General features: G+C 34.5%; 1 protein-coding gene across 3 annotated transcripts; it reads right to left on the bottom strand.

Moving 5' to 3' along the window:
* Positions 1-592: 592 nt before the first annotated feature.
* On the bottom strand, positions 593-5804 carry LOC149544781 (cytochrome P450 86A22-like). 3 transcript variants are annotated; one of them, XM_089795357.1, is made up of 3 exons: positions 5554-5804; positions 3612-3739; positions 593-2795 (listed from the first exon to the last, which is right to left on the bottom strand). In XM_089795357.1, the coding sequence occupies exon 3, from the start codon at positions 2497-2499 to the stop codon at positions 934-936; it is 1566 nt and encodes a 521-aa protein (XP_089651483.1). In that variant the 5' UTR covers positions 2500-2795; positions 3612-3739; positions 5554-5804; the 3' UTR covers positions 593-933. The 3 variants fall into 3 exon arrangements, with proteins under 3 accessions (XP_089651483.1, XP_089651482.1, XP_089651484.1); XM_089795356.1 differs by having other exon boundaries at positions 3612-3714; XM_089795358.1 differs by lacking the exon at positions 3612-3739.
* Positions 5805-13330: the final 7526 nt, after the last annotated feature.

Below are 13330 nucleotides of genomic sequence, written 5' to 3'. Positions count from 1 at the left end.
TTTTTCTTGTATATTTCAATTATGAAAACATTATTTAACAGTGATATTTGAATTCGTATGCAAAAACAACTCCTATGTGATATTCAATTGAAAGTGCCTTCACTCGGGAAAATAACCTTCATATTAAAGCGTTTTCCAATTTCTTGTCCATGTCCCATATAAAATATAAATTCATCTGCAATAGAAGTGGAGTGTAAGAGTAACAGATAGAGTTCATTCATCTTAAAGCATGTAGGTATTCATCCTCCCAACATTATACAGCACTTGGGTGAGATATGATTGCAGTAAAGAAACCAAGTCAGTCATTTAACATAGACTATTGCTTATATATGTGCATCACACGATTAAATAACTTATGTATTTGCCTATCAAAACTGAGAGATGCATAGGAAACTGAAAAAATCATGTTGAAGGAGGGCCATTAATTTAAAAAATGCAATCCACCATGAATATACATGGTGAACTTAATCCAAGAAACACAACAATACTTGTATAAAACATAATGCTTGTAATTACTATACACTTACATATAACATTATGAATGGCAAAATCACATGTATTGAATGGCAAAATCAAATGCATAGTCCCCTGATTCTGATGTAAAGATGGAGCCCTGATCAATTACAAACTTCTCAATTCTGAAAATATAACGAGCGATCTCTCTATTACAGAGGAGATTCTGATACACATTGATTTATCTTAGGTAATTATTATGCTAAGTGAAATGTGCACGCATCTGCATACAACTCTGGACTGCAGATGGTGAACATGAACACAAAAATATGAAATATTCGTAAAAAGCTTCTTCAAATGACAAAGTGGGTGGGGAATTCTAATTGTTGCAAATTTGTAACAATCTAGCTACCTAGCGTGGGCTGAAGAAATCAGAAGAGCAATTAATATATAGAATTGCCATAGTTGCCCACGTTATTATCAAGTAGAGAGAACCCTGGGTTCAACATACACTTTGAGGCCATGTTTCATGAACAGAGTAAGTGACATCTTCTGCTGAACAGGATGGTCGGGAACAAGAGAGATCCTGTGGCGAAGGAGGATTCCGGCAACAATAGATTTCATCTGCAAATAAGCGAGGTCTTTCCCCAAACAAATCCTTGGACCCCCATTAAAGGACACAAACTTGTAAGAATCCTCAGGGAGTTCAAACTTGCCATTTTGAATCCACCTCTCAGGCTTGAACTCATAGCAATCAGGTCCCCAGAGGGATTCAAGCCTGCCCACCGAATATATCGAATAGGTTATGGCGGAACCCCCGGGAACATAAGTGCCATCAGGAAGGGTATCATCTTTTAGAACGTATTTGGAGTCCTGTGGAACAGAGGGATAGAGCCTTAGGGTCTCAGAGAGGGCAGCTTTAAGGTACACAAGCTGATCCACTTCTTCAAACACAAGGGGCTCCTCAACCCACTTCGAAGTATCAGTACCCCTGCTGTCTGTTAAAACCCTAGAAATTTCTTCAATAACCTTGTCTTCAACACGGGGGTTTTGCATGATCAGCCAGAAAAACCAACTCAAGGCAACCGATGATGTATCCCTGCCAGCAAGTATGAAATTCAGGGCAACATTTCGGAGAAATGAATCTGAGAAGGCTTTTCCATCCCCATCCTTCTTCCTTATAAACCTTGACAACAAGTCATCATGTGGTTGTTGTTGCTGATCTCCTTCCTTCTTCAACCCTTGAGACAATTCCTTCTTCCTCACTGCAATGATGTCAGAGAGATATTTCTCAACAAGTGCCACACTAGTCCTAAGATCAACCTCCATGCCCAAACCCAACATCTTGTTAAGCTTCCATAGCACCTCAGGATATATGAACCTCTGCAAAGTGGCCTCAGTAGCATTATCAAATGCATTGGCAAAGGGGTTCACTGGAAGTCCTAGGGCTAGGGTCTCTGGATCCTTGCCAAATGCTAGACCACATATGTTATCAAATGTGAGCCTCAACAAGAGATCTTGCAAGTCAACTGGCTTATGGAGCTTATGAGCTTCAGCCAAAATAGGCCACAGCCTACCCCTGATTGACCTATTGACCCACCTCCCCATGGCATTCCTTAGTGTTCTTGTGGTGAACTCTAATGCCGCTGTCTTCCTCTGAACCAACCATGTTTCTCCATCACTATTGAATATGCCATCCCCCAAGAGATCGTGGAATGCTGCCTGCCATTGCGGGCCTTTGGGGTAGTTGTCGAACCTTGTCTTGAGAATGTGCTCAAGATTCTTTGAATTGCATGTCACGGTAACAAGCCCCTGTTTCTTTGCAAGGAAGGGAATTGCACAAATACATGTCTGATATGTTCCTCCCACTTCTCTAAGGTTGTCTGAGATCCAGTCATGCATCCTATCACGGTTTTGTAGCAGTCCCGGCAAGCTTCCCACCACTGGCCACACCTTGGGCCCTCTCAAACGACCTACTATTGTCTTGAACCATGCCATGTACGCCACTATAAGGGCAACCACCAATGCTATGGTTGAAAACTCCATGGCTGTTTTCTCCAAGCTTCTTATCCTTCTATAAAATCACCCAGACCTTTCTCTAAAGTCCCAAAGGAAAGAACTAATGAGCACAAAATTGCTTCAAGGCGCCTTAGAGCTATAATTTCCAAGTACTGCCTATATACCACTGTTTCTATGGTTCTCACCAAGCTTCGTTCATGCAGATCTTGACTTCATTCTTTATCTACAGGATCTCCATTAAACTAAAATGTCAACTAAGTATATTCTGATCCTCTGCCTTGGCTTCCTTCAACAAGAGATCCTTGACCCTTTGCGTGATGTTTCTGCAAATGAATGAAAGTCCAGGTTAACATTAAAATTTTGCTACAACACAAAATGCTGATCGACCAACTAATGCAAATTAGCCAAAAGGCATTTCTAACATGTCTAAGGATGGTATATTAATCAAGAATTTACAATTATTTTCTTTTTAACATCTCCAATCTGACACACACACACAACTTCCCTTCATGTTATAATATCACACTCTTGTAACAATCTTATTACAAAGGCGTTAAGCTTAACCATTCCATTTAGATCTTTAATAGGATAGCTTCCTAAACACGTTATCAAGTAACAAACCCATATATATTACTAGTAAAGATAGCTTCCTAAGCATATTATCAAGTAACAAGCCCATCTGGATTACCAATAAGATAGCTTCCTAAGCCTATCGTCAAAGTAACAAACTCATATAGATCACTAATAAAATACCTAGCGTCCTGAACAACTCTTCAAATAACAAACCCATTTAGATTACTAATAAGATAGCTTCCTAAGCACATTATCTACTACTTACCATGGACGAAGTCAATGAGTGCAATTTAAAGCACAGAACCCAATATCTGTTCACCAAGTTTCTACAAACATAAATAAGCCTAACATGCTAATACCATGACTCCATCATAGATATTTAGAAGCTAAGGGCATTCATTACTGTAAAAAATTCAGAGGCGTTCAAGAAAGTTCACCTACTTTTCCTATTCGCAATTTAAAATTCTGGCTGGTTACACATCATATAATGAATATATCTAGGAGGAATAGCTGTGAACAAGTGAAAAAAAAATTGCAATTTGGCCACGAAAACTTAAAAGTCTCACTTTTCTTGTCGTTGCCTTCACGCCAGTGCTGTGGCCGTTGAGAGTTTATACACCAGATTTGAGAAATCCTTGTTGAATCCCACCATTAAATGCCTGCAACTCCCTGTGGCGGCATTAATCATGTCAGCCTGTGAATTCACGAATCATGGAGGTCAACGAAACCTTATTGTGACACCACATAACCAAAACAATTATCCAAATTAAATGACCGGCATCTTCATTTATGGAAATCTGTGAATGGGAACACTAAAACGAACATCAATTTAAGGCAAACATCGATCAATTAAGCATATCATCTCTATTATGATCAATAATCCACCACATTATTAAACACTTGAAACCCACTGCAAGTACAGAAGTCCCTGAAGTAGAAGCTCTCCATTAAGAAGCCTCAATAAGTAAGCTCATATATGCTACCTGCACCTTATGAATCATAAACACCCGCAAGTTAGAACCTTATGAATGATCTTCTATGGCATTTAACACCTCTGCCTGTTTGGTAAACTTTATTAGGAGTGACCGATCAGTTCATCAACCTGACGTCAGAAAACTTTATTAGGAGTGACCGAATCAGTTCATCAACCTGACGTCAGAACACATACAAGGGCACCCACAAGTTCAATACAATTATATATTGGTCTAAAATAATTACTATAACTTTTAAAATCATAGCACCCACAAGCTCAATACTACTGAAATGGGAATTCTAGGGTCTGTGGGAAATAAACAATCATTTGCTTTCTGTGATCCCTTCATAACTAAGGGTCTATTTGGCTGTTGGAATAGGAATAGCTATTGTTAAATACTTATTCTAGAATAGAAAATGGGGTAAGTATTCCTATTCTCTATTTGTTCAGCCAAAATTTGATGCAGAATTCGCAGACTAAAAATTTATATTTTCTAAAATAAATAAAACTGGAATAGGAATACTTTTTCCAATTCCACCTATTTGGATGGAATTGCAAAACCTCATTTTTTGGTCAAAATTAGGATACTTATTCCTAAAATTACTTCGTATTCCAATTTCGATTTGGTGCATCCAAACGTAGAATTCAAAATTTTAAAAATTTACATATGCCTATTCGGCTTGTATTGTATTCCCGTTGCCAAAAGGGCAAATGCATAAGCATGGCCCTCTTGAAATTAATTTATTATTAGAACATCATAAATAGATTATTGGACCAAACTATGAAGAAGTTCAATTAAATGTGCCTAAATATTGCATTTAACTTCAAAATCAAAACCACCACCACCTCAAATCCCATGATTAGTAATTCCAAGACACACAATCCACCATCCGATTGCATTTGCCTGGGATAACTAAAGCATGCCATCATTAGAACACCATATTCGCATATATGGTGTGAAGAAATTAAACTATTGTTCCAGAATACTCTCAAAAGTTATATTAAATAGTAAATTGATGGTTATCTCTGACAGCTGTTCAAAAAAATCACAAAATAACTTTTAAGTATGAAGATCACAATCTAATAAAAGTCTCTTAAAGCTAGTTTTCTTAAAATTTATTCCCAATTAAAACACTGGCTTCTCTTATCCAACCTCTAAAGTTGCAGGGGTCCAATAATTTGCATCAAAATGTTGCCTTTCACCTTTTAGATCTTCATGACTACAAGCTCAAAAATCATGAGGGAAGAAGATTCCAAGTCATGTCCGTATCCACTACCTTTATAACTACCCCAGCACCAACCAAGTGCAAAATCTGCATGACCTTGACATTGCTCTGAAGCATTGAACATAACTATAACAAAATCATTGAACATTAGTCTTAGGAGACCCATATATACCATAACAACAAAACAATAGAGAGTGGCCTAAACATTAGCCTTAGAACACCCATATACTATAACAATCAAAAAGATTTAAAGTGGCCTGATACAATTCAAGACGCCCATATATAATACTACTCTTCAGAGAAATTTACCTTAGAGAATCTCCACTCCCAAAATCTCGAATTTCATCAGCAAAGCTCCTGAGATTCCTCCAACGCTATGGCTAACCACCCAAATGGTTATAAGAACATGAACTGAAGAGTTACTATATTGAATTCAGTACACACAAAAGAGATTGTGTATTTTTTTCCTGATTGTTAACAGAGTACAAGTGTGTATATATATATACACTCTTGGGAGGACTGCAATGGTAGAAAGACAGGATGATCATATGTACCTCACTAATAGTTTTTGGCAGAGAAAAGTATATTATATAGCTCTGCAAAAGATGTAACAGGAGAATGAATGGTACACCTTCATTATGACACGCTGTGAGAGTAGAGCAAGAGAAGCGGTTCTTTATTGTTGTCTCATTTTTACCTTAATAACTCCGCTAGAGATTAGATTAGTCCCTCATTTACATTAATGAATGTGGGTTGGGTTGTTGGATGTTGGGTGATGAGAAAAAGTGTGTGTGATGGCAGTCACAAGGTCGGTAGTACAGACCACCACCCAACGCTAAGGAATGAAGGCATACCCATTTACATAACCAGCGCTTTTATCTTATTTCCTATCAACATTTTCTCTCCAAACTCCCAACACTTCAGAGAATTGTGCAACAAGAAACCCAATCATTAATTCTTAAACCTGGTTGATTAGCTACCCCAACGGCTGTCAAAATTACTTCTGTGTTTTCAACCACAATACAATTGTGGGGTTTTCATTCCCTGCCCCAACCATCTTTGACCATCAAGATATTTCAACATATCTTTGTGTCAGTATGAGGTCTGTCTAAGCAATGGGCGGCCATTGGAGCCTATTAAATGTGGTCAAAAAGAAGAAGAAAAAGAATTGGGAACTCGCAAGGAAAATATGGTAGTTTTGAATTGCAAATAGTTGAGTTTAATGATAAAATTGGATTAAGAGTTTTGATTAAAGTTTTTGGATTGTCTTGGAATTTATAATTATGGGAGATGCTACTCCAGTGTTATGGTCAATTTTGAATATTCTAAACTCTTAAATCTTGTAATGTCTTTTTTTTTGTGGTCTTTGTATTGTTCTTGCTTTTAGGTAGTATAGACAAATGTTACCGGATCTATTTGTGTTCTAGTAAAGTGTCATTTGGGTTGTACTGTAATTTATTATTAGGGGAAGAGCACTAGTCCTTGCTATACCTTACTTTGCATATTCGAGATAGACTCTTAGTATGTGTATTTGATTTTTATATTTTTTTGTTGCCTTTGTATGCAACTTAATTGCTTATGGCTATCAGTCTTTGTGTTTGATAGTATAGACTATTGCTGGAGGATTCATTTGTGTATTAAGAGGTCAAAAAGTGATCATCTCAAAGTGTGATTGAAACATAATCCTCATCACTCTATGATTCAATAATTATGCACAAATGCCTAGTAATTGTGTTTTATTAGTACTAAATAAAGGTAACTAATTACATTTTTATAACTAAAAGATGAGTGCCAATTGTCGCACTAAATAAATTTTTAAGTAAACTTGTAATTAGAACTTAGACCAAGTATGCTCTTCCCATACCTATGAATGCGTGTTTTGGGGTTATCCAAAGTGAAAGGCCCCAAGAAGGTTGGTGGAAGTGTAACTTTGATGGAGCTTTCAAAGGGAACCTTTGCCCCTCTGGGGTAGGATTCATAATCAAAGATTCAAAAGGGGACCTTAATACTTGTGGAGGAAAATGTATTATGGATGGTACAAATAATGTTGCAGAAGTTAAGGTGACTCTCTTGGCAATCAAAGCATCAAAAAATTAAGAGCCACAAAATTACATGTTGAAGGCAATTCATACATAATTATAAACACCACTATTAAGGTGACATGGAGGCATGGCATCTCCTGAACTACATCTCCAGAATAAACATTAGTTAACATTCTTTGAAGATTACAAAGCTTTCACACATAAAAAGACAAGGGAACAAGGAGGTTGACACAATGTTCAATTGGACTTTAAACCTTAACTTTATCCAAATTTCCATTGAGAATTGTGTTGATCTTAGATTGGAGGAGTGAAATAAACCTAACATGTATTCCCCTACTCATTAAGCTAGTCACTTTTCCCCTCCCATTAATGTGGCATGCAATCGATGGAGTTAAGGAGTTGTCCTTTTTGAAGTATTAGGATGGATGTGATAAGTCTCAATTGCATTCCATCAATAACCACCTTAAGTAATCAAGGTGTGTGCCCTCAAACTGAGAAAACATTGCAAAATTGTAAAGAATTAGCAGTGCAAAAAGAGTTTGACTCTGTGAACAATGGAAGCTTCATTTACTCTCCAATGTCAGAAACAACAAAACCCCTTCCATGGATGTAACAAAAGAATTTAGTTGGACAAAAACTTTAAATTTGTCCACCACATGTTTGTGAATGTGGTTGATTGGTTGCTAGGAGAGATTGTCTACCAAGTTACAAACAACCATCGCACCTAGCATTTATTCAATTGTTATGGCATGGGCACTAAAATTCGGCAAAGGCAAAGACATAGTTAGGTTTATGATGACGAAGTTGGTTCCTACAAAAGAATTGTTGGTTTTAGATGAAATTCTTGAAGCCTCAATTCATGACATTGGAATTAATTTGAGAGAAAGACATAATGAAATTTAAAAAATCCCAGGCACGAAGTACACTCCATATGTTGGGAGATTTGATGAAAGGTTGATGCATAAACACTTCAAGGAGACAATGAAAACCTGGTTTGCCCTAAAATTATTGGTTATGCAACAATTATTGATGAGGACATTGCACATATGAAGGCTCATGTGAGATGGTCTGCAGAAGAATATAGTCAAAGGTGAGGAAGATTGGTCTGTAACTCAAATTAAAATGTCATGCTTAGAGAAAGAATCTTGGGCTTTATCCTTTGTGTCCTTAGGTGAAGCCTAGTTGATCTTTCCTCTCCTTTTGATGCTCTGGTGTTGGGTTTGGTTAGGATGGTCTCTTGTTTAGTTTTCTTTGTCATTTTTTGTAAAAATTATCAAATTGGTATGACTTTTAGGCTACATTGGAAATGTAAGAATGGTCTTGGTTTTTTTAAGACTACTCTTTTATGGGAGCAGTTTTACTACCACTTAAGTGTTTGAAGCTTTGATGGGTTATGACTTTTCACAAAGGATTGGTTATAAGGACCCCTTTTCTTTATTGTTAAATGCATAATGACAAATTTTAATTCATCTAGGAAGGATTGGAATTGTTGCAAGTTTGAAGGTTCTTTTTCATTGGCAAAGACATACCCATCAAGCTTGTTTTAGTATGCTTTACATTTCTTTGGTGTTTAGAAGTGTTAAAGCTTCATTAAACACCCATTTTGAGAAATTGATGTAAAATTGTAAATTGTTGAAATAAAATGACATAACTATTGAAATGAGTCTCTAAGGTAGTTTAGTTGCCAGGTTTTTTTGGATGGATTGATCATCATAATGACTTTGCTATAGTAAGTTCAAAGTTGGATTCAAATCCGCTTAAGGTCTATTTGGTTCATGGAATTGTAGAAAATGAGATTTCTACAAATCTTGATTTAGCCAAATCATGGTTTTACAAATCTTCATTCCTATTTTTGGAATTCTACTTGTACCGTTTGTTTCACTCAGAAGATGAGTGGAAAGATACATTTTTATGTATTATCTTGGAGTTGAAAGAAGACTCCAAAAAATAGTCTCATCTAATTATTTTACACTCCTCAAAAAGCATAACCAGGGTTTTTATATTCGATTCCTAGTTGCTAGTGGGAAGTTTAATAACCTGGTTTTGAGACAAAATTAGAAGTCTGGTATTCTAATTCTATTTTGCCAATCTTGGCACAAACACAAAAAATTTCAAATCCAGATTATGGAAAAACCAATTCTATCATCTTCCACGAACCAAACAAGCCCTTATTTACTTTATGTAATGTTTCCTTATCCTTCAATAAAATCAAATCTATTACCAAGAAAAAAATGACGAAAAAAACAACTATATTCTTCCCTTGATTAGAAAAATATTGGACAAGAGTTTATAATATTAAAAATTTTAAATTTAATTAAAAAATGTTTATCCACAAACTTTTGCATTGCATTATAATTCGTCATTAGAATGAAGTCAATGGATCCATAGATTAATTAAAAATTAATTGTAAAAAGTTATCCGAAATACTTAACGGACCTATGCATTTTTTATTGTATTTTCTTTCATATAAAACTTTAATGCTGTGATACCTGGCAGGCAGGACAGCATTTTCGTGCACCTGAAAGGTATTAAAAACTTATAAAACTAAAAATCTTTGGTTTTTAGATATTTCATCTCGTGTCAAAAGAGGTGACATAAAAAAATAATAAATGACCGTTGAAAGTCGTTGAACTGTCTCCGGTAACGTATTTATTATTAGCACGAGAGATCCAAGTATTTTATGGAAGAAAAAACTATTTTTAATAGGAGAAGACTATACAGTTAGGCATACCTATCCAACGGCTTTATTTATTTGTTTTTTATTAATAATGGAAAAGGCGCCAATTAGAGAATGGAGAGTCTTTACTAAAGAAAGTGTTTTATTTTGAAAGAGAAATAACGCTTGCATACTTGTAAGCCAAAAACTAGATTTCTAAGTACATTGGCTAGGACTATACTTATCTAGATAAATATTCTTATGTTATTATATTGTTTTCAGTAATGTGTAAATTAAAAGTATTAATTTATAGATTTTTCTTTTAAAAATGGAAACTAATATTTTTTTAAATATTGAACTAAGTTAGAAGATTACAATGAAAGAATAGTAATTTGGATAAAGGATCGCACACAAAGAAAAGGAAAAAGAGAATTACAATGAAGTCTTACGACTAGCTATACAACTAGCTATACAACTTTCTAAACATAATAACGCAATAGATCACGTGACTACACAATATTGTAGAGTATAAAATATCAAAAGAATTAGACAAATGGTTGATCCAACTAGTTCGCTAACATGTAAGTACAATGAAAGAATGATAATTTAGATAAAGGGTTGCACAGAATGAAAAGGATAAGGAAAACTACAACCAAGTTCTACAACTAGCTATACAACTTTCTGAACACAACAACACAATAGATCCAATACAAGTAATCAAAACAATTAGACAATTGGTTGATCCAACTAGTTCAGTGAACATGTAAGTACATAGACATTATAGAGTACAAGAAATCAAATAGAAACTAATTGTTAATTTCATATATATGCAAAAGTTCATACCCTCTTTTATATTGTCTATAAGTAAAATGTTTGAATTTTCTTTTTCTTTTTCTTTCATAAACTATCGTATGTTATTCAAGTATATTTTTCAAAAGTCTAGATTTGTTTCAAAAGTAATGAATATGTGATAGAAATAAATTTAGGCTGTTTCGGGTTTCCTTTTTCTAAAGTCTTAAAACTTTTTTGTATTATTGTTATTAATATAATAAAAATAGTTATGAAAAATGTATCACCACATGTTGATCTTTTTGTCTTATTGTGAAATTATTTTCCATTGTTTTTCATTCAAAATGACATTGAAAACAACACTTTTTTTTTGTTACTTTTATTTTTGCTAAAGTTGAATTTTTGCAATAAATTTAGTTTCCTAAGATTTCACACAATTAATAGTATTTATTTGACTGAAAGGACAATACTCTCATGAGATGAGACATTGAGCAAACATGTAAATGACATATTGATTGGAAGGTTGACATACAAACAATAATTTAATGGTGATAAATGATATACTTTCATAATAATACATTAAAAAATATAATAGACAATTAGCAAACAAAGGTAGGTGGGATATAATCATTCCAAGAAATTAATGGTGAAGCCAAAAAGATGAAAAATAGTCACCAAACTACTCTATCATATGCTTATATTTACAATAGAAGGAGAGGGATCATGATCAACTGGGAAATCTTAAACATTTTAGAGAGTGTTGGCTATTAGAAATGAGATTTGAACCAGTGAGGGTGTCATCTTGATCTTTTATTTTCAACTTGTTATGAAGTGGCACAAATAGGTGAGATGGCAAGATTCACGATAAAATATCATGTGTTCTATTAGTCAAAATGGTCACATTAAGAAATAGAAGAATATGAGTGGCTACAAGAATTTGAGTCTCGCTATGCAAAAAGTAGAAGTGTTTTCCATGTTTTTCAAATTTTCTATCAATTGATTACAAAATTTGAGGCACTCAAAGATTTAATTTCCAAAAACTCCATTAATGAAAAATTTAGTGCTCAAAATCTACTTCTAAAATATGTAATTTATTTCAATATCTACATTGTAGAAATTTCTTTTTTAATATGCAAGTTTAAAAATCACTTTCAAAATGCTTATTTCTGGACCATACCACACCCATGTACGACAACCATATTTTAACCTAATTAATATTTTTTTGTGAATTATTTTGGGGCAAAATTGTTAGAAACAATAGTCCACTAAGATAACTGGGAGGAAAGGTGGGGGTCAATTATCCAACAATTAAAACATTTATTATCCTTAAACAATTTTATCCATTCAACCAAAGTAAACAACAACCATAACAAGATGCACATAGACAATTACACCATATATGTTAACTAGGGAAACCCTTGATCAGAGGGAAAACCCGGGTGGGAATGATGCCCACAAGATGATGTACTAATATAAATATTCCTTGTTAGAGGAAGGACCTTGTTAGGAGTCTATTACAACATTTAGTACAATGATTTCCTATTAGGAGACTTTGAATCCTTGTTAGGAAATTCCAACACTGTTAGGAGTTGTAGTACAATGTATGTAAGAAGAGCCCACTACCCAAACATGCAATTTCAGTTACAAGAAGAGCTCACTGCCCAAACAAGTAATCCATTGTAAAGTTCCTCTTTCTTCTATTCTGTCAACTGAACCAATCACTATCAGACCTTGTAGACTAGGTCACAAACCTTGGATCCAAATATCAAACCTCAGATACACAATACAACCTCGGCAATGAAGTTTTCTTCACTTCTGCTCTGTTTTGCTTAACTTTGCATTTCGCTCTCTTTGCTACTTACAATTAATTCTCTATGTCATCCACACACACCATGATAAAGGAAAATTTCCTTCCTTTACACTGAGTCCATAAAACAATTCCTTGAGTTGGTTGTTACACCTTCTCAATTAATTATTATAGGACCACATTTAGAACATGTTACACTTAGCGATAACATTAATCTTTCGCTTTGCAACTTGAATAAATTTTTGTACACATAATATTATGATAAGCGAGATTGACCATGTCATCATCAATGTGTCTTCTACACATCCTCAACCTTGATTCTCAAAATAACAATTCTGTTAAGATATATAACAAGTTTACTAGAACATGCCTCTGAAAACTTTGTCTTTGAACAATGTTCACCAAAACTTACATAACTTCTTCTCAACTTAACATTTCTTCACCCAACATTAACTGCATATACCAGATACTCAAAAGTATCTCCCATAACTTTAGATAATGAAAATGCTCAACTAGTCATCCATACCAAATTGATCTTTTCATTGTTCTTCTGTCAAATACCATAGACAACTACTATGTTGATATCAATGACAAACTTAGTCATGAATGTAACATATCATCATAGTAACATATCTACAATACTCCCCCATAGGAATATCATCAGCATTCATGCTTCCAACAAAACTATCTAAGATATCAAATATTGTTGAGCATATTTTTGCTTTTTTCAATTGAATATATTTATTTTTTTAATTTTAATTGACTTGATTGCCTAATCTTGCTGAAATTTTA

Source organism: Cupressus sempervirens, chromosome 8 (genome assembly GCF_028749045.1).
Source record: "Cupressus sempervirens isolate cs-2001-9-10 chromosome 8, ASM2874904v1, whole genome shotgun sequence".
Taxonomy (NCBI): Eukaryota; Viridiplantae; Streptophyta; class Pinopsida; order Cupressales; family Cupressaceae; genus Cupressus; species Cupressus sempervirens.
This window is presented reverse-complemented; position numbering and strand designations above follow the sequence as displayed.

Coding starts and splice junctions, on each gene's coding strand:
- LOC149544781 (XM_089795357.1), bottom strand. CDS start 2,499: ATGGAGTTTTCAACCATAGCATTGGTGGTTGCCCTTATAGTGGCGTAC.